Here is an 18470-nt window from a genome sequence, read left to right as displayed (position 1 = left end):
TTTATAGAGGGATATTTAACGATTGGTGATATTGTAGTCATTTAACACACACCTAAATTTGTATTATTATTTATTATCATTCCAAATATCGGTATAGCATTGGCTTTCGATCTCCACGGTTCTTTTCTGAGAGATAACATATAGAGACAAAATAGTCACTGCTCCACCACCTTCATAACATAAGCGTTATTACTAGTCTTCGCAGGATTCTAACGCGCTGATCATCTCTCTGCGTCACATGTTTGAAATATTATCTCTACTATCCAAGAACATTTATCAATCTACTTCCCTATTATTAAAACTTAACTATTAGACGGCATAGTGTGAATGCGATCTCTTTTATGAAGCAGATGTTTAAAAAGAGTATGAGCGCCTTCTTTTTTTTACAGTTTTGAATTTATAGTTTTTACGCTTGTGATGTCGCGTCTTTGAGATCCAATAAATTCTCCTTGAATGCGTAGGAATTTACAAAATGAATCACCATGGAACGTGCCTTTGAATTTAGAACTCACGCACGTCACATTCGCATTCTTGGTCTTTCCCGCGCGAACCTAAGAGATTGATAGAAAAATTAATCTGGATTAAACTGACTTTACGCGCCACTATCTTATCATACCAGAACTTTAATTAATATTATGAAGTGCTCGCTTCTCGTTCACCGCTGAATAACCGTTTAAGGAGGCCTACCGCTGCAGAGGACGAGGACTTTAAGAGCATCAGGTTGGTCACGAATTTTCTATTTTCTGATTCAGTTGTGATTTCGCATTTTGCCCGCGCCGTCAAAATGTCTCTCTTTGCAAATCGCATCGCTTCATTTTTTGTAGCTATTTACACGCTACATCATTGTTCTTCCGGAAGTAGCTGGAAAAGTTCTATGTAATGTTCAGTTTAGTCTTTGGGTTTTGACATCCATACTACAGCAGACACCTTGGCTTAGAGCTGCCGAATATAGAATATTTGATTATTTCTTTATGTATTATAGTTAACTGAAGACGTGTATAAATAAAAAAGTGGTTTTTACCATGATCAAAAATTAAAACCCACAAATTTCTTTTGTTCATTTTATTTTAATCTAAAATCACATAGCGACGGTTCCTTGAACCAACCAATAATTTTACACCACAACAATTATCACATTAATTAAGTAAATAAAATTAAGAAACAAAAAAACGTGATGGATACCTACACTTCTAATACAATGTACCTTTAGTACTTATGTAAATATATATAAGTTCTAATACAACCACCACCTATAGTAGTTTTTTTTATTGACACATAGATAAATAACAATATTTAATTAGAACTAAGTGGAAAATATTAATTAATTTTTACCTATACGATATTAACGAAACAGCAAAGAAATATGATACAATGACTTCGGTCAGATGCGGACGGTATTTGAATATATTTGAATAACAACAATAATACAAAATCGAATTTTAGTTAAATTATTATCATTAACAAACTTTATCGTTTTTTAAACGAATTTTAATATAACATTTTTTATTATTTAGCTAAGCAATGCAATACTTGTCATGTCAGTGATGCCAGAGCACAAAATAAACTACTTTATTCTACCATTTCACAATAATCAGGTCCCTGAGTTTTTTTTTGTCATACAATGTGCTACACGTTTTATGTATTATACTTACTTTTTTTTTTAATAAGGATAAGTATTACAACAATTAAGTACTACATAATTTTCAAATAAACCAGTAAATATATTTTAAAAGTTATTTCCATAAAGGAATAGCTAATATAAATATTACTAATAGTCACCTGCCTTGTAACGTGAGGTGGAAGCTACTATAGAAATGTATTCTATACTATACTAGGCTGTTCAATAGCATACTACGAGTATTATTAGTAATACGGCTCTCTACTCAGACAATGTTGTGACGAATGTCTCAATAAATAAACAGATAGAATGTCATAACCAAGCGTGTGAGTTTTAAATCGAAGTTTTTTTTTATTGAATTTATTACATAGATTAATTCTTTTAGTTTGTACGTCATGGTCCTAGTTTAGTCGCTCCGTAGTGGTAATTAACATAATATTCCATTAAAGAAGAATATCATCACAAATCTCCAAACGCTAGAAGGAAGCTACACTAAGGCTGGCTGGTACTTTTTTCTTTTTCTTAGATGGGTGGACGAGCAAACAGCCCACCTGGTGTTAAGTGTTTACTGGAGCCCATAGATATCTACACGTAAATGCGCCACCCACCTTGAGATATAAGTTCTCAGGTCTCAGTATAGTTACAACGGCTGCCCCACCCTACCAACCGAAACGCATTACTGCTTCACGGCAGAAATAGGCAGGACGGTGGTACCTACCCGCGCGGAGACCTACCACCAGTAATTACGCAAATTATAATTTTGCGGGTTTGATTTTTATTACACAATATTATTCCTTCACCGTGGAAGTCAATCGTGAACATTTGTTAAGTACGTATTTCATTAGAAAAATTGGTACCCGCCTGCGGGATTCGAACACCGGTGCATCGCTAGATACGAATGCACCGGACGTCTTATCCTTTAGGCCACGACGATTTAATATTATTATTATATACCTACATTGTGTTAGTGAAATATTTTATTCGGTTTTCGCGGTTCATAGACATAACATAGAATTATTTTTGTGGTTTAATATTGCGTTTTTTTATAGTCATTTCATTATTTCTGACGTTCATATGAGCACCTTACAGTTGTCCGTGAACTCACGGACAACTAAATCATAAAGTAGTTTTAATTAATTATTTAAAGTGAAACTTCTAATGCGACTCCCAACAAGGTTGCGTTAAACGTTTAACGCTCCTGTGGAGGGGGAATAGAAAGAGACAGACCGAGAGTGAACCTGCTACAGCGCGAGCGTTAGCAACGAGTAGCGTCCAATATTTCAATGAAGTATTTAAAGAATATATAATATATTTTTATTTTTCTATTTATAATTTAAAATACATATCTATACTAATATTATAAAGAGGAAAGATTTGTTTGTTTGTTTGTTTCGAATAGGCTCCGAAACTACTGGACCGATTTGAAAAATTCTTTTGCCATTAGAAGCCGACATTGTCCCTGATGAACATAGGCTACTTTTTTTATTATTATTTTTTTTGGTTTCATGTGTGTTTTAATGTTTCCGAAGCGAAGCGAGGGCGGGTCGCTAGTATAATATAAATGATGAAGATGTCGCAAAATGAAGAAAACCACAATACAATACACATCGAAAAAGAAGTTTCACTTCATTCACGTGCACCAAGTTTTTTTAAAAATTAAGTTTCACGTGTATCAGACGTATTTGTTTTTTTTTGTCATCTATGTATTTCTCGTTATACAAGAAAAAATAAATCCTAAATCGGTAAAAATAATGATGTTTAAATTAAAAATTGACAACCACCGAATTATCGACATTATGAGATTCTCATTAATATTTAACTATGAAGATAAGTAAACTTAACACTTAGACAAGGCAAGGAAGAAGAGAGTTCAATACAAAGCGCAATGGCTATTGTTGGGCGATATATATGTCACGGTAAAAGTAGATATTGCGGCAAATGTACATGGCATTTTCCGGTAAATGTGGACATTTGCCTCCTCGTTTGGGTAATGTTTTTATTTTTTTATTGCTTAGATGGATGGACGAGCTCACAGCCCACCTGGTGTTAAGTGGTTACTGGAGCCCATAGATATCCACAACGTAAATGCGCCACCCACCTCGAGATATAAATTCTAAGTTCTCAGTATAGTTACAACGGCTACCCCACCCTTCGAACCGAAACGCATTACTGCTTTTAACTGTGCATTCAACTAACATTTACAATTTCAAAGAAAGGGAATGTATATTTCATTCACAATAACCATGTCGTTTTGGTAAATGTGAGCATGGCATACAAAATAAGAAATCGCAAGTGCTGGTAATGTAATAAGTAACCAAACCTACGACATATATAATATGCAAAGAAAAGTATGTTTTGTTTGTCATTTACATTTTTTAATAAAAAATAATTTTCTTTATTAAAGCCTTTTGTATTATGTTTATTTAAATAAATATTTTTTTACTGCAACAACATTATTTAATTTATTTGTATTCCAACTTTTCTTAAAACATTATTAAATTAATTAACAACATTTACCAAAACGCGAAGGCAAGAGTACACATTTGCCAGGAAATGTACATATACATTATATTCAGTTCACATATACCTTTTTTTATTTTTTGTATTGCTTAGTTGGGTGACCGAACTCACAGCCCACCTGGTGTGAAGTGGTTACTGGAGCCCATAGACATCTACAACGTAAATGCGCCACCCACTTTGAGATAAGTTCTAAGATCTCAGTATAGTTACAACGGCTGCCCTAGCCTTCAAACCGAAACCGGATTACTGCTTCACGGCAGAAATAGGCAGGGTGGTGGTACCTACCCGTGCGGACTCACAAGAGGTCCTACCACCAGTAATACCGAACTTTTTGGTCAATGTGTACATTTACCAGTAAAATTGTACATTTCCCAAGAGCGTACATTTACCGTAACATATACAAAACATTGTCAAATCAATCTATATCTAGATTCTTGAAGGCTTTCTCCATCGCCTTCTCCCGTTTCTTGTCGGGCAGAGCTGCGATTCTCTGTTCCTCTTCAGCCTTGAAGTACGGCTCTAGGAGCTGGAGTTGCTGCATGCATTTCTTGTGCAGAGTCTGGGTGTCGGGAAGCGTTCCTCCGTGGTCCGGTGGCAGGGACGACCTGGGTATTGCCGTTTCGTAAAATGACTCCAGGTCTTCGGTTTTGTTGTGGAATTTTATCTGGAAGTAAATAAATTGAGCGCGTTCAATGGCTTTATTTGTTAGTCCGAAACTATCTGACTGATTCTGAGACAATTTTTTTGGATTAATTTTTATTTGCACTGGCCGGGAATAGTCTAATTAAATGCACTTAAAAATATACGGGGTCTTAAAAAAGCAATGCGTAAACTAAAACTAGAATAAACCACAATGCAAAAATAAACTTAACAATATTGTATTATTATATGATGTCAATGTTTTTTAAATGTTTCAAATAACAAAAACGGGCAGATTTTATCAATAACGCACATTAAAAAAAGAATATCCCGAAAAGGATAATCCATTTTAATAAACCATTCACGTTGTTGATTTATATGGACCCCGGTGATCACTCAAAACACCAGGTGGTTCGTCAGATCGTCCAGCCATAAAGGTAATAAAAAAATCATTATAGAAGCCATTCGTAAATACGAGTTAGGTGCTTATTAGAAATATCGGTACTTGTGTGATTTAAACACCGCTATAGTCTCATTGCTCAGTACACAATACATCCTATCCTTTAGATCCGGAAAAATAGGAACCGACTTTGGTCACGCGCGGATTTAGTAATGGGATGCTAATGAATTATTGGGATGGCGCCACCTTTGGAGTTTGTCAGTTACTAATTACCGCGAGCGTAATTTAATCCAAAGCGTGGTGTTAGCTCCCGATCGATAACGCTTCACCGCTAGCTGCCTAGATGGCGGCACATGTACCGTAGTACATGTAGTGCTTGTGCTTACGAAAAGCTACGTGAGCTTCGCCCCCCTCCCGCCGCCCGCGTGCTTCCATCGCCGAAGCCCGCACCACAGTCACTGGCAAGGTCTACAGGTGAGTGCAAGTTCTTTTAATTTATTGCCATTTTATTGCTGCTTCCGTGTAATCATTCGCCCGCCCGCTCGCTTATGTGTATTTAATTTATATCTTTAGTTTGATTACTAGCTTTTGTTTACCGCTATATAGTTTTACCGCTCCGCTAATTATAAGTGACAAACATTTGTCACATACCGCTTAGGACGGCTATTTACACGCCTTTCTACAACCCCGCTTTATATGCTCCCGCCGCAGGAGGGCTATTTACACGCCCCCTTGCTACCCCATAGTTTGGTCCTGCGAGCCTGGATTAGATCCAGCTTAAATTTTAATTAAAATTAGAATTAATTTATGATTACCCCCATTCGTCATTTTGTTACAGTATTGTATTGTATGTAAAAGTTAATTACATTCATCGCTATTAGTAATAATAACTCGTAACCGCATATTGAATTATATTTATTAACGTAGTTCATTTAGTGTTATTTTTTAGTCAGTTATTTCATAACTTCATTATGGAAAATAGACAACTAAAGAAACTTATCGCGAAGAATAATTTAGTATTTGCACAAATTAATGATTTATATAATAAATCAAAAAATATTTCGGAGTTTGATTCGGAATTAATTGAAACTTTTCTTGCCGAATCAGAATCGATTGATGACATGCGTGTTAGATTTGAAAGCAATTTGGATGATATCAATGATTTAAATTTGAAGCAAAACCCCGAAGTTGAGCCTGAATACGCAGCTTTATCGTCTTTTGACACGTTATATAATTACGTAAGACGCGCTCGTAACAAAATTAAAATTGGTAATTCGTCAAATGTAATGAGAACTACCGCCGCCATAAATGTAACATTGCCAACAATTTCACTTCCTTCCTTTGACGGACGCTCTCTTGAAGGATGGGAAACATTTTACCAGGCTTTTAAAGCTAACATTCACGATAACCCGCAACTGTCTGATGCGCAACGTGTGCAGTATTTAATGGGCAAATTAACACATAGTGCATTAAAGTTAACCGCTGGTATAATACCCACAGGTGAAACATATAATATTATTTGGTCGAATCTAATTAGTAAATATCAGGATAAACGAGCTTTAGGATGTCATTATCTGAATAATATATTAGATTTAAAAAATTGTTCACCTACCGCAAATAGTTTAAATATGTTCATTGAAAAAATTTCATCTTCGATTGCCGCTTTAAAACAATTAAATTTACTCGATTTAACTGATTTTATTTTATTACAATGCTCACTGAGAAGGTTGGATCCTCAAACGTTACATTCTTTTGAAGCATCGGTTCGTGGTATTGAAATACCCACAACTGAAATGTTTATTAAATTCATACAGGATCAGATTAAAATATTAGAACGCTCTGCACCGAAATGTAACATAGAGAAATCTAAAAATCACAAATCTTTTATTTCTAGTAGTTATAATGACCCAGTCCGCACTGAAAGGGTTAACAAACCGGTTTCGTGCACAGGTAGATCCTTATCTACGTGCGATCTTTGCTCGAGCTCGCACCACACGCAGTTATATCGTTGTAATGAATTTAAAAATATGATTTCACCGCAAGCACGTTATGATTTTATTAAATCGAACAATGGTTGCATAAATTGTTTAAGCTTATCGCATACATTAAAAGCATGTCAATCAAAGTTATCATGCAATAATTGTAAGAAATATCATCATACTTTATTGTGTTTTGGTAATAAACGGGCGAATCGAAATAGGAAAAGCGTACCCAGTCCATCGAATGACTACGCTGACATGGACAGGCAGGTCAGTCGGTCGCAGGTACATGGAATTCCGAGTGATGCCGCGCGGTCCGATTACGGTCGGTCCCAGGTTCAATCTCAACCTGTTGTTCAGAGTTACGATCATCATGATGCCGCTTCGAATACTTGTTTACACTCTAAGAAAACGATACAACAACAAAATAATACGACCGCTACCAAGTTGACTCACAGTTCGGAAATAAAATCGAATAGTAATATTTTATTATCAACCGCTCAAATATACGCTCACTCGAATAAAGGGGAACGTAAAATAGTTAGATCTTTAATAGATAATGGTTCCCAAAATAATTTAATAACTGTCAATTGTTGTAAATTACTTAAATTACCGATTATACCTTTAAATAATTCTTATATTAGAGGTATTGGATTAACCGCTCGCCCGATTCACGGATATGTTTATTTAAATATTGAATCTAGATTTTCTCCTAATAAATATTATATTCACGCTTTAGTAGTAGACTGTATTACAGATAAATTACCCGCTTATTTTATAAATTCCTCAAATATGAATCATATACGTAATTTACCGCTTGCCGATTCAAATTGGAACGTTCCAGGTGTGATTGATATGGTGTTAGGTGCTCAGTTATTTCCATATATATACTTAGGTAATCGTATAGATACTGGCTCACTAGCGCCACCTGCCGTGGAAACAACCTTCGGTTATGTTCTTATGGGTGACGTACCTGAAGTGAGTTACACTGGCATTATGAAACCGCAACATGATAATTTTTCTGTTATAAATGATAATAATACCTCTTTGTGACTATCTAGTACAGTTTATATTGATAATCCACCCGCTTTCGAAAATACTGAAATTAATTCTACATTCACTTTAAATAAAACTTTCTCATCTATAACGCATAAAGACCTTGAGTCATTTTTACATAAATTTTGGGAATTAGAGGAGATTCCTCATGAGCGTCATCTTAGCCCTGAGGAAGCCGAGTGTGAAAACAAATATATTTCTACAATTACCCGCGATAATGATGGCCGATATACGGTTGAGTTACCATTTAGTAGAAATCCCGCCGACCTGGGCAGGTCTTATACTGTTGCTCACCGCCGTTTTCTTTCGCTCGAACGTAAGTTTGTTCAATTACCCTCACTCCGCGATGATTACGATATCGTTATACAGGATTACATTAGTAAAGGTTATTTAACTGAAATTAACAACACCGCTAAGGAAACCGATAACGGTTATTATATACCGCACCATGCAGTTATCCGCCCAAGCAAGACTACCACTAAACTACGTGTAGTTGATGCTAGTGCTAAAACATCTAGTGGACTGTCACTTAATGACGTCTTGCATACTGGTCCAAATTTACAGGCAGACTTATTTTTGCTTTTACTCCGCTTTCGTTTGTTCCCTGTGGCATTGTGCGCTGATGTGGAACAAATATACTTACGCATTAGGGTGACCACAGACCACCATAAATATTTAAAAATATTGTACCGCTTTAAAAATGATAAACTTCGCATTTTCGCTTTTAACTGTCTGCCCTTTGGTTTAAAGTCATCACCTTATTTAGCAATGCGTACTATACGTCAATTAGCATCAGAAGAATGTTATCGTTATCCAGAAGCCGCTAGTGTAGCTGAATCTCAATTATATATGGATGATCTCGTCACATCCCTACACGAAGATATTTCAGCTATCAAACTATCGAAACAACTAATTTCACTCTTTAAATCAGGAGGTTTTAATTTAACAAAATGGGCAAGTAACTCCACTGCCTTTCTTAATAGCCTTCCAGAAACGCACCGCTCTTCTGTAAGCTTCTCTGATGATGCTAATAATACCATGAAAGTTTTAGGCCTTGCATGGCTTCCCGCTAATGACTCATTTTTTATGACGAGCTCAAACACTAACGAAAAGTGCACTAAAAGAACAATATTATCTTTAGTCGCACGCTTGTTCGACGTGCTTGGTTTAGTTGCTCCAGTTATACTGTTCGCTAAATTGCTTATTAAGGAACTCTGGAATTCTAAAATAGACTGGGATGATACACCTCCAGATACAATTATTTACCGCTACTCTTCACTTGTGAAAGAGCTTCCATTGCTTTCAACTATAGCAATACCGCGCCATATTGGAGTTTCCAAAGACTGTGAAGTAAATATTGTTGCATTTTGTGATGCAAGCTTGAACGCTTACGGTTGCGTTGTTTATTTACACATTACAGATCCCACAGGAGATATTACTTTAAGATTATTGTGCTCAAAATCAAAGGTTTCTCCGGTTAAAATAACTACATTAGCTCGCCTTGAGCTTTGTGCCGCTCTTGTTTTGTCAAAATTAGTTAAACTTATTTATAACGCTTATAATTCTTTACATCCTATCACCGCTATATACGCTTTCTCAGATTCTACAATTGCTCTTTCTTGGATTAAATCTTCCCCGCATAGATGGTCAATATTTGTAGGAAACCGCATCGCTCAAATTCAGGAGAATTTATCACCTGACCGCTTTTTTCATATTAATGGTAAGGAAAATCCTAGCGATTGTGTGTCACGAGGTCTTTTACCGTCACAAATTATTAATAACTCGCTTTGGTGGCAGGGTCCTTCTTGGGCCTGCTATCCTATTTCACAATGGCCTATTGAACCTTTTGTACCTTGTAAATCTGGAAGTGACATACCTGAAATGAAAAAATCTGTAACACTTACCGCTTTAACTGTTGTCGAAGATTCCCCAATATATCAACTTGGGTTGAGAATTTCGTCATGGTCAAAACTTCTTCGCTGTGTTGTTTATGTACTTCGATTTATAAGAAAATTACCGCGAAACAAGTTTGTAACCGCATTCGATTTAAATACTGCTGAGAAAGCTATTATTCGAGCTCTTCAAGCTAAATATTTTGGTCATGATATTGCCAGCATTAGAAAATTAGATTTACCTTCGAAAAATATTCGTAAACTTAGTCCATTTATTGACGAAGATGGAATTTTGCGTATTCAGGGTAGACTTTCGAACTCTGATTTACCGTTTGAAACGCAACACCCCGCTTTATTGCCAAAACACGATCACATAATAAATATTATTGTTGATTATTTTCATAATACAAACTTGCACACTGGTCCGGACCTTTTGATGTCCATTATTCGTCAACGCTTTTGGATATTGTCCGCTAGAAACGTTATAAGAAAAAGAGTGCATATGTGTAAATCATGTTTTCGAGTATCACCTTCACACCCAACTCCCATGATGGCTGACCTTCCGTCAAGCCGTGTAATGGAGGCCAAAGCTTTCTGTCACACGGGATTAGATTACGCGGGCCCATTTAAGATAACGCTTGTACGCAAACGTGGTCATCATTCACAAAAGGCTTACATTTGCCTGTTCGTATGCTTAACGACAAAGGCTATACATATTGAGTTAGCCTCGGATTTGTCAACGGACTCATTTCTTGCCCCTTTCAAACGTTTTATATCTCGTCGAGGTCCAGTTTCTTTCATGTATTCAGATAATGGCACTAATTTTGTTGGCGCAAAGGCTCAGTTAGATGAAATGTACAAACTTCTAGTTTCAAATAATTTTATATCCGCATGGAATGATGAATTAACTAAATACCGAATCATTTGGAAGATGATCCCGCCTCGGGCTCCACATTTTGGAGGTTTATGGGAATCAAACATTAAATCCGTTAAAACCCATTTAAATAGAGTAATAGGCGCACAAATTCTCACTTACGAAGAGATGTTAACTGTGTTGAATCAAATAGAATGTCTTATGAATTCCAGACCTTTATGTCTTTTATCCGCAGATCCCAACCCCGAAATTCTCACACCCTTTTTTGTTGTCCACTCCTTTGCAGTATTTACCCGCGTCTGAATTGTCCGCAAATCAGATGAGTCTAACTAATCGCAAAGCGTTGTTAGATGGTTTGGTTAATTCCTATTGGAGGAAATGGAGATTAGAGTACCTGCATACGTTGCAAGTCAGACAGAAGTGGTGTACATCAGATAACCCCGTGAAGGTTGGGACAGTAGTTCTTATTCATCAAGATGACATTCCACCGCTCCGCTGGCCACTTGGCGTTATACAAGAGGTGTATCCAGGTGTCGATAACATTATACGCGTTGCTTTGGTAAAAACGAAATCTGGATTTCTTAAACGTCCAGTTGTAAAATTATATCCGCTACCGCTAGAATAAATTAGAGTACCGCATGTCATCAACCGCTTCAACTCTACTCGTAAACATTCATGATGGCTTATTATTGATTAAAATTTGTTTCTTTTCAAATAACTTCCCGCTATTTAAACTTTATGCTTCCTATCTTAGTATCTTTATATATTTGTTGAAAGTCCTGCGAACTTTCAAGGCGGGCAGGATGGTCACGCGCGGATTTAGTAATGGGATGCTAATGAATTATTGGGATGGCGCCACCTTTGGAGTTTGTCAGTTACTAATTACCGCGAGCGTAATTTAATCCAAAGCGTGGTGTTAGCTCCCGATCGATAACGCTTCACCGCTAGCTGCCTAGATGGCGGCACATGTACCGTAGTGCATGTAGTGCTTGTGCTTACGAAAAGCTACGTGAGCTTCGCCCCCCTCCCGCCGCCCGCGTGCTTCCATCGCCGAAGCCCGCACCACAGTCACTGGCAAGGTCTACAGGTGAGTGCAAGTTCTTTTAATTTATTGCCATTTTATTGCTGCTTCCGTGTAATCATTCGCCCGCCCGCTCGCTTATGTGTATTTAATTTATATCTTTAGTTTGATTACTAGCTTTTGTTTACCGCTATATAGTTTTACCGCTCCGCTAATTATAAGTGACAAACATTTGTCACATACCGCTTAGGACGGCTATTTACACGCCTTTCTACAACCCCGCTTTATATGCTCCCGCCGCAGGAGGGCTATTTACACGCCCCCTTGCTACCCCAGACTTGTCGTTGCCGAGTGTTGTGGCATCGATGCTCGGCGACGACGAGTCGTGGAAGGCGATGCTCGACTTCTGCGAGTGCACCATCTCGCAGAAGGAGGCGGCGGGGCGCGTGAGAGACGCACAATCCCGCCGCCGTCGAGCGGGGGCCAGGGAGGCGGATCTCGCCCAAGCCCTGGCCCTCTAAGTGTTTCGGGTCCCCCTCACATGTCGGTCTGGGGACCGGCGAGGGGGGCCTAAGAAGACGACGTGCAAGCTGCTCTGCACGCGTTTTACGCAAGAGCATCCGGGTGATGGAAGGCCGGCTATCCTCGACCCACGCTGGTTCTGGCCCAGCGGGGTATTCCGTAGGGTAACCCACTCTAACCGGCGCCATCTAGGCGGGCTTCGGACAGTCTGCCGACCGAGAGGGCTGGTGGTCGTGGCGCCGACGACCGCCAGTCCGGCGTCCCGAGGGGGAGGGTGATGGGAGAGATGTGCTCCGCACTAAACGCTTCACTTTCCCCCCTTTGCCTTGTCATGAGTTCTGTCTCATGCGAGGTTTGGACGTTGGTTGTTGAGCGACAGGAGGTTTTAGTCAGTTCGACTCTGACATACCCCGCCCAGTATCCCCAGAAAAGGGCGGAAGTCCGGCGATTTCCTCCTGACCAAAAAAAAAAAAATCCTTTAGATCGCGACTTCCAGACGACTTGGGTTTTCCTATCAGCAATCATTCTATTTTCAGAATATGAATACACCCTGTATATTGTATATTGGAACGATACTAGCGATGCTATTCGCGTTTTAATAGCGTTAAACCAAGAGGATCGTCAGCTTGTCCACCCATTATGATAATAATAATAAAAAATCATTATAGAAGCCATTCGTAAACACGAGTTGAGTGCTTATTATAATAGCAAAATCGGTACTTGTGGGAATTAAACACCGCTATAGTCTCATCGCCAGATACAAGACATCTTATCGTTTAGATCACGACTTCCAGACGACTTATGTATTCCTATCACCAATCATTCTAATTTCAGAATATGAACTCAATCTGTACATACATATTATATCGCCTTTTCGCATTAAAAGTGTACAATTTCCAAAAATGTTCGAAATTGAGTTAATATGCGGAAACCTTTGGTATCACCAGTATTTTTCTCATAAATACTGTCAAAAGAGCGTAGCTTAGTTTTAGTTTTTTTTTAGTTTACCTATGTTTTGACTACTATTAACAAAATTAATACATAATTTAATCTTACTTTAAAATACAGATAATGTAACTCGTAAAAAATAAAAAATAAATGTTGCGAATGATTAATATTAAAGACTAGCTGACCCGGCTGACTTCGTAGTGCCTCAATCAAGAAATAAAAGACTTAAACTTTTGTATAAAATAAACTTAAAACAAACAAAAGGAATCCGTCCAACGGGGCACACATCAAAGGAAAAACAAAATTGTTATTTTTATTTATTTCCGAGCACTTTCATACTTATCTACCTTTTAAACCTTCTCTGGACTTCCACAAATAATTCAAGACCAAAATTAGCCAAATCAGTCCAGCGATTCTCGAGTTTTAGCGAGACTAGCGGAGCAGCAATTCATTTATATATATATATAGATATTACTTACTTATACATTTTACTGGTGGTAGGACCTCTTGTGAGTCCGCACGGGTAGATACCACCGCCCCGCCTATTTCTGCCGTGAAGCAGTAATGCGTTTCGGTTTGAAGGGTGGGGCAGCCGTTGTGACTATACTGAGACATTAGAACTTATATCTCAAGGTGTGTGGCGCATTTACGTTGTAGATGTCTATGGGATCCAGTAACCACTTAACACCAGGTGGGCTGCGAGCTCGTCCACACATCTAAGCAATAAAAAATAAAAATAAAAAACATTAACATTATCTTTAAAACACCCCCCTGTAAAATTAGTAAGTTTGAGATTATACAGTTTTAATGCGAGGAGACGATATTAGAACAATACTAGCGATGCTATTCGCGTTGTAATATCGTTAAGTTTTCTCACTAAGAAAAGCGCGGTCAATGTCGATTGCACTTACCATATCAAAGAACTTTTTGTCCATAAACGGCCTGATCAATAATATGAGTTTATCCAAAACGGGTTCGGTGTTCAGAACGTGGATAGCCCGCATACGGACCGGGGCGCCTTCCTGAATGTAAATGAAGAATTTACGCAGCGACCTGGAATTGTTTTGCAAATAATTAGACATGTCTTAACAAAAACCGATTTCAAAAAAAAACAAATTAATATACACTAAACAAAAAAACAATAATCATCGAAATCGGTTGGCGTGATATTGAGTTATTCATCTATTTGTCGCACACGTACTTAATGCAAATTTAAGACTTATATGGTTTTCTCGTGGATACCATTATCAGAACTGGACCAAATTGAAATGGGACCACACAATCAGGTTTCTAATAAAAAAAGAATCATCAAAATCGATTCACCTTGTCAAAAGTTATGACGTAACAAACATAAAAAAAAACATGCAGTCGAATTGAGAGCCTTCTCCTTTTTTGAAGTCGGTTAACAACGCTACATTGGTGTTACGTTTTTGGGAATTGGGTGATTGAAAAAATAAAGGACGGACGGTTAGCGTAGTATTGACATGTGATGCGTAGACAGGACATGCATGTGACTAGGAGATGTGTATGGAAATGGTAGTAAAAAAAAGGGGGGGCAAGGTAGAGGGGAAAGAGGTCGACTGAAGAAGAGATGGATGGAGTGTATGAATGACGATATGAGAGAGAGAGAGAGAGAGAGAGAGGAGTGAACGTTGCTGACCCCACCTAGTGGGATAAGGTGGAGACAAAAGAAAATGTTTTTGGAAATTTGGTAAAACGAAGAATTTGGACTGGATTGGCACTACAATTTAATTGATTGGTGATAGTTTACGTAGTATTTACGTTTTTGATGTCTATGGGAAATCACTTAACACAGTGTAATCCCTGAATTCATCACCATTTTAAGCAATCAAAAACAATTTAGCTAGGGACACGTTTTCAATGCTGGAAACAGCGGCTATACGAAAAAGCCACAACATCGAAAATTTTGATTAAAATTATCATCATCGGAACCATGTCCATCCTGTGGAATCAAAAAGGTCTAGATTTGCATTTAAGGACGTTAATTTTAGTACTAATTATATTTGAAAGAAGCTTCCTCTAAGCTTTGAGAAATTTTCTAAATCGCCGACTCTTGGCTTTGAAAACGAGCAAAGACAAAAAGAAAAAGGAAAAATAGGTAATTATTTTATAAATTCACAACTTTGCTTCTACCATGAAATTATAAAATTTTAGCGGAATTACAAAAATAATTTATTATAAAACAAATTATTCTAAAAAAATAATTTAAAATTTCCATATTTGAATAAATAAAACCATTACGAAGTACAGTTTTTTTAAATATTCCAAAACAACATGTAATTTAATGTATAAGAAGTATCAAATTAAAATCAGGTTTTTTAAACTCCAGTTTGTAATAAAACTAGTTTACTGAATAGTATCATTACATTTTATAGAAAGCGTATATATAATAATCGAAGAGATGTCACTGTAAATACGTATTCATATATAAATTTATACAGTTTAAAATAACATACTCATTATGAAAATTAAAAAAGAACAATCTAGAATTTAGTTACAATTTTTTCTCATTGAATACTACAAAGAAACTGGAAACTCATTTATATTATATGGTTTTATTTTGCTTTTAATACATTAATTTTATATTACCCAGAGAATATAGACAAGCTTACCAAACACCTGACTATAGTAATTGTTAAAGGCACAGCGAGAATACTTCCTACAATCCACTAAAGATATCAAGCGAAATTGTGAGGACGTTTCCTACTGTTGCGTGATGAGGTAATACTAAGCTTTTGAAATATATATTTTTTTATTGCTTAGATGTGTGGACGAGCTCACAGCCCTCCTGGTGTTAAGTGGTCACTGGAGCCCATAGACATCTACAACAAATGCGCCACCCACCTTGAGATATATTTCTAAGGTCTCAGTATAGTCACAACGGCTGCCCCACCCTTCAAACCGAAACGCATTACTGCTTCACGGCAGAAATAGGCGGGGCGGTGGTACCTACCCGTGCGGACTCACAAGAGGTCCTACCACCAGTAATTACGCAAATTATAATTTTGCGGGTTTGATTTTTATTGCACGATGTTATTCCTTCACCGTGGCCACGGCCACTACCACTACCAATTTTTTAATGAAATATGTATTTCATTAGAAAAATTGGTACCCGCCAGCGGGATTCGGAAACCGGTGCGTCGCTCGATACGAATGCACCAGACGTCTTATCCTTTAGGCCACGACGACTAAGATTAATGTATGTGAACTAGAATTTTCGAATGAAATAAACACGACAACTAAAAAACAATACCATATTTTACCTTTTTCTTTCCTTTTGACAGCTAAGAGATTTTGAGAAAAAATTGTTAAAAATATGATTTAAATTTTAATTACTTTACTAGTACTAAATGTATATGTGTGTGTATATGTGTATATACACTAGCGCATTAACGCACCTTTTTTTGGGAGAATTTAATTAATTTGAAATGGTTACCACGAGGGCGGAATGTTAGGGAAATCACTAACAATGGAAGTGTGGTCAGGTTTAATATGTTAAATTTCAACTGTTTCATTGGTATAGTTGCGATTTATCACGAAAGAAAGGTTCAGTCAAGCTTAATCGAACGGGAGTATTTACAGCTTTTGTGAAGAATGTAAAGAAGGCGGTCACTCTATGTATCCCCTACTTATTCGTTAGTATCCTAAGAGCAGAGGCGGATTATCCGTAAGGCAAACTAGGCCCGTGCCTAGGGGCGTGTAGTTACAAGGGGCGCGCGAGCTCAAAATTTTTATATAAATAAAGAAAATAACATATCGACGATTAAGAACTAAATGCCAATGTCCTGGTCTACTAAAGTCTAGGGTTTGATGATACAACGTTATCGTAATTGTAAAAACAACTAGTTACAATTTATAGTATTATGATGGCCATTTATGGCCGGTACAGGGGCGCCGATAAAGTGATTGCCTAGGGCGCTCTGGACTTTTAATCCGCAACAGCGTAAGAGGCTATTCCGGTTACGCCCGGAGGGGTAGGTCAGCTCACGGGCTCAACCTGAGAGAATTTGCTAACACTAGCCCTAGCAAGAGCAGTAGATTATGTATAAGCCGCGCCAATAAAGAAACGAATCGTAAATGGCGTCTATGTACCTGCACTGACAGATAGTAGGGTCAACAAATAAAAAGAAAGATAGAAAAAAAAATTGTTTATTGTAAAAAAATTATAAAAAAACCAATGTGAATGTACTTTACTTTGGTGCCCTGGCAGAGGGGGAGGTTTCTCATCTGGGATGCAACAAAAATATATATATTTATTAATTATTTATTTATTTGATATTTTGATATATATTTATTCAGAACTGATTTTTTTTTTGCATGCAGTACGCGCCCTGTGCGACTAAAGACAGCAATAGTTTAGAGTGAGAGCGCATGATCGCCGCCGCCATTTTAGATTCGTTTCTTTATTTGCGCGGTTTATACACGTATAAATACGGCCAGGTATCAGTTAAGAACAATCGTTTATTTATTCGTAGCTTGAAGGACATGTCGTGGTGCTGGGATAAAAAACTTAGATTCTTTCAGAGGTTCCAAATGGTTCAGGTAAACTTATGTTTGTATAAATACAAAATTTTACCAAAAATATAATATAAAGCGTTTCGGTTTGAAGGGTGGGGCAGCCGTTGAATTGTAAGACCTTAGAACTTATATCTCAAGGTAGGTAGCAGCACTTACGTTGTACATGTCTATGGGCCATGTACAACCGGGCCGGTAACCACTTAACATCAGGTGGGCCGTGAGCCAGTTCACCGACCTAAGCAATAAAAAAATCTGAACTTTTCTGTTATGATATTTCTTCCAAACTGTAAACTTTAAATGGCTTTTCGGTAAAGTTGCAAAAATTTCGTTGAAGCCAAAAATGACGGTTTACGTCTCCATAATATAATAGTCATACTAGAGTAGAGGATCCCGAAAACTAAATAATATATATTAATATATGTATAATAACCGGCAAACTTCTTGAGCATTTGTTGACGTAGT

General features: G+C 37.3%; 1 protein-coding gene and 1 long non-coding RNA gene across 3 annotated transcripts in view; both read right to left on the bottom strand.

The window, feature by feature from the left end:
- Window positions 1-1047: 1047 nt before the first annotated feature.
- The window catches only part of LOC149501205 (uncharacterized), a 69687-nt gene continuing 52264 nt past the window's right edge, over window positions 1048-18470 (bottom strand). Inside the window, exon 2 of the long non-coding RNA XR_016324389.1 lies at window positions 1048-2169. This is a non-coding gene — a long non-coding RNA (uncharacterized LOC149501205). The remainder of the gene's footprint in view (window positions 2170-18470) is intronic.
- Window positions 3407-18470, bottom strand: part of LOC114243242 (alpha-tocopherol transfer protein-like) — a 37650-nt gene continuing 22586 nt past the window's right edge. The window contains exons 4-6 of one of the 2 annotated variants that reach the window (XM_028174662.2): window positions 16754-16774; window positions 14381-14522; window positions 3407-4802 (exon numbers count right to left, since the gene is read on the bottom strand). In XM_028174662.2, coding sequence (XP_028030463.2) covers window positions 4554-4802; window positions 14381-14522; window positions 16754-16774 — 412 coding nt within the window. In that variant the 3' untranslated portion in view covers window positions 3407-4553. The remainder of the gene's footprint in view (window positions 4803-14380; window positions 14523-16753; window positions 16775-18470) is intronic. The other variant, XM_028174672.2, reaches the window with a different exon arrangement.

This window comes from Bombyx mandarina, chromosome 16, assembly GCF_030267445.1.
Source record: "Bombyx mandarina strain Sakado chromosome 16, ASM3026744v2".
Taxonomy (NCBI): Eukaryota; Metazoa; Arthropoda; class Insecta; order Lepidoptera; family Bombycidae; genus Bombyx; species Bombyx mandarina.
This window is presented reverse-complemented; position numbering and strand designations above follow the sequence as displayed.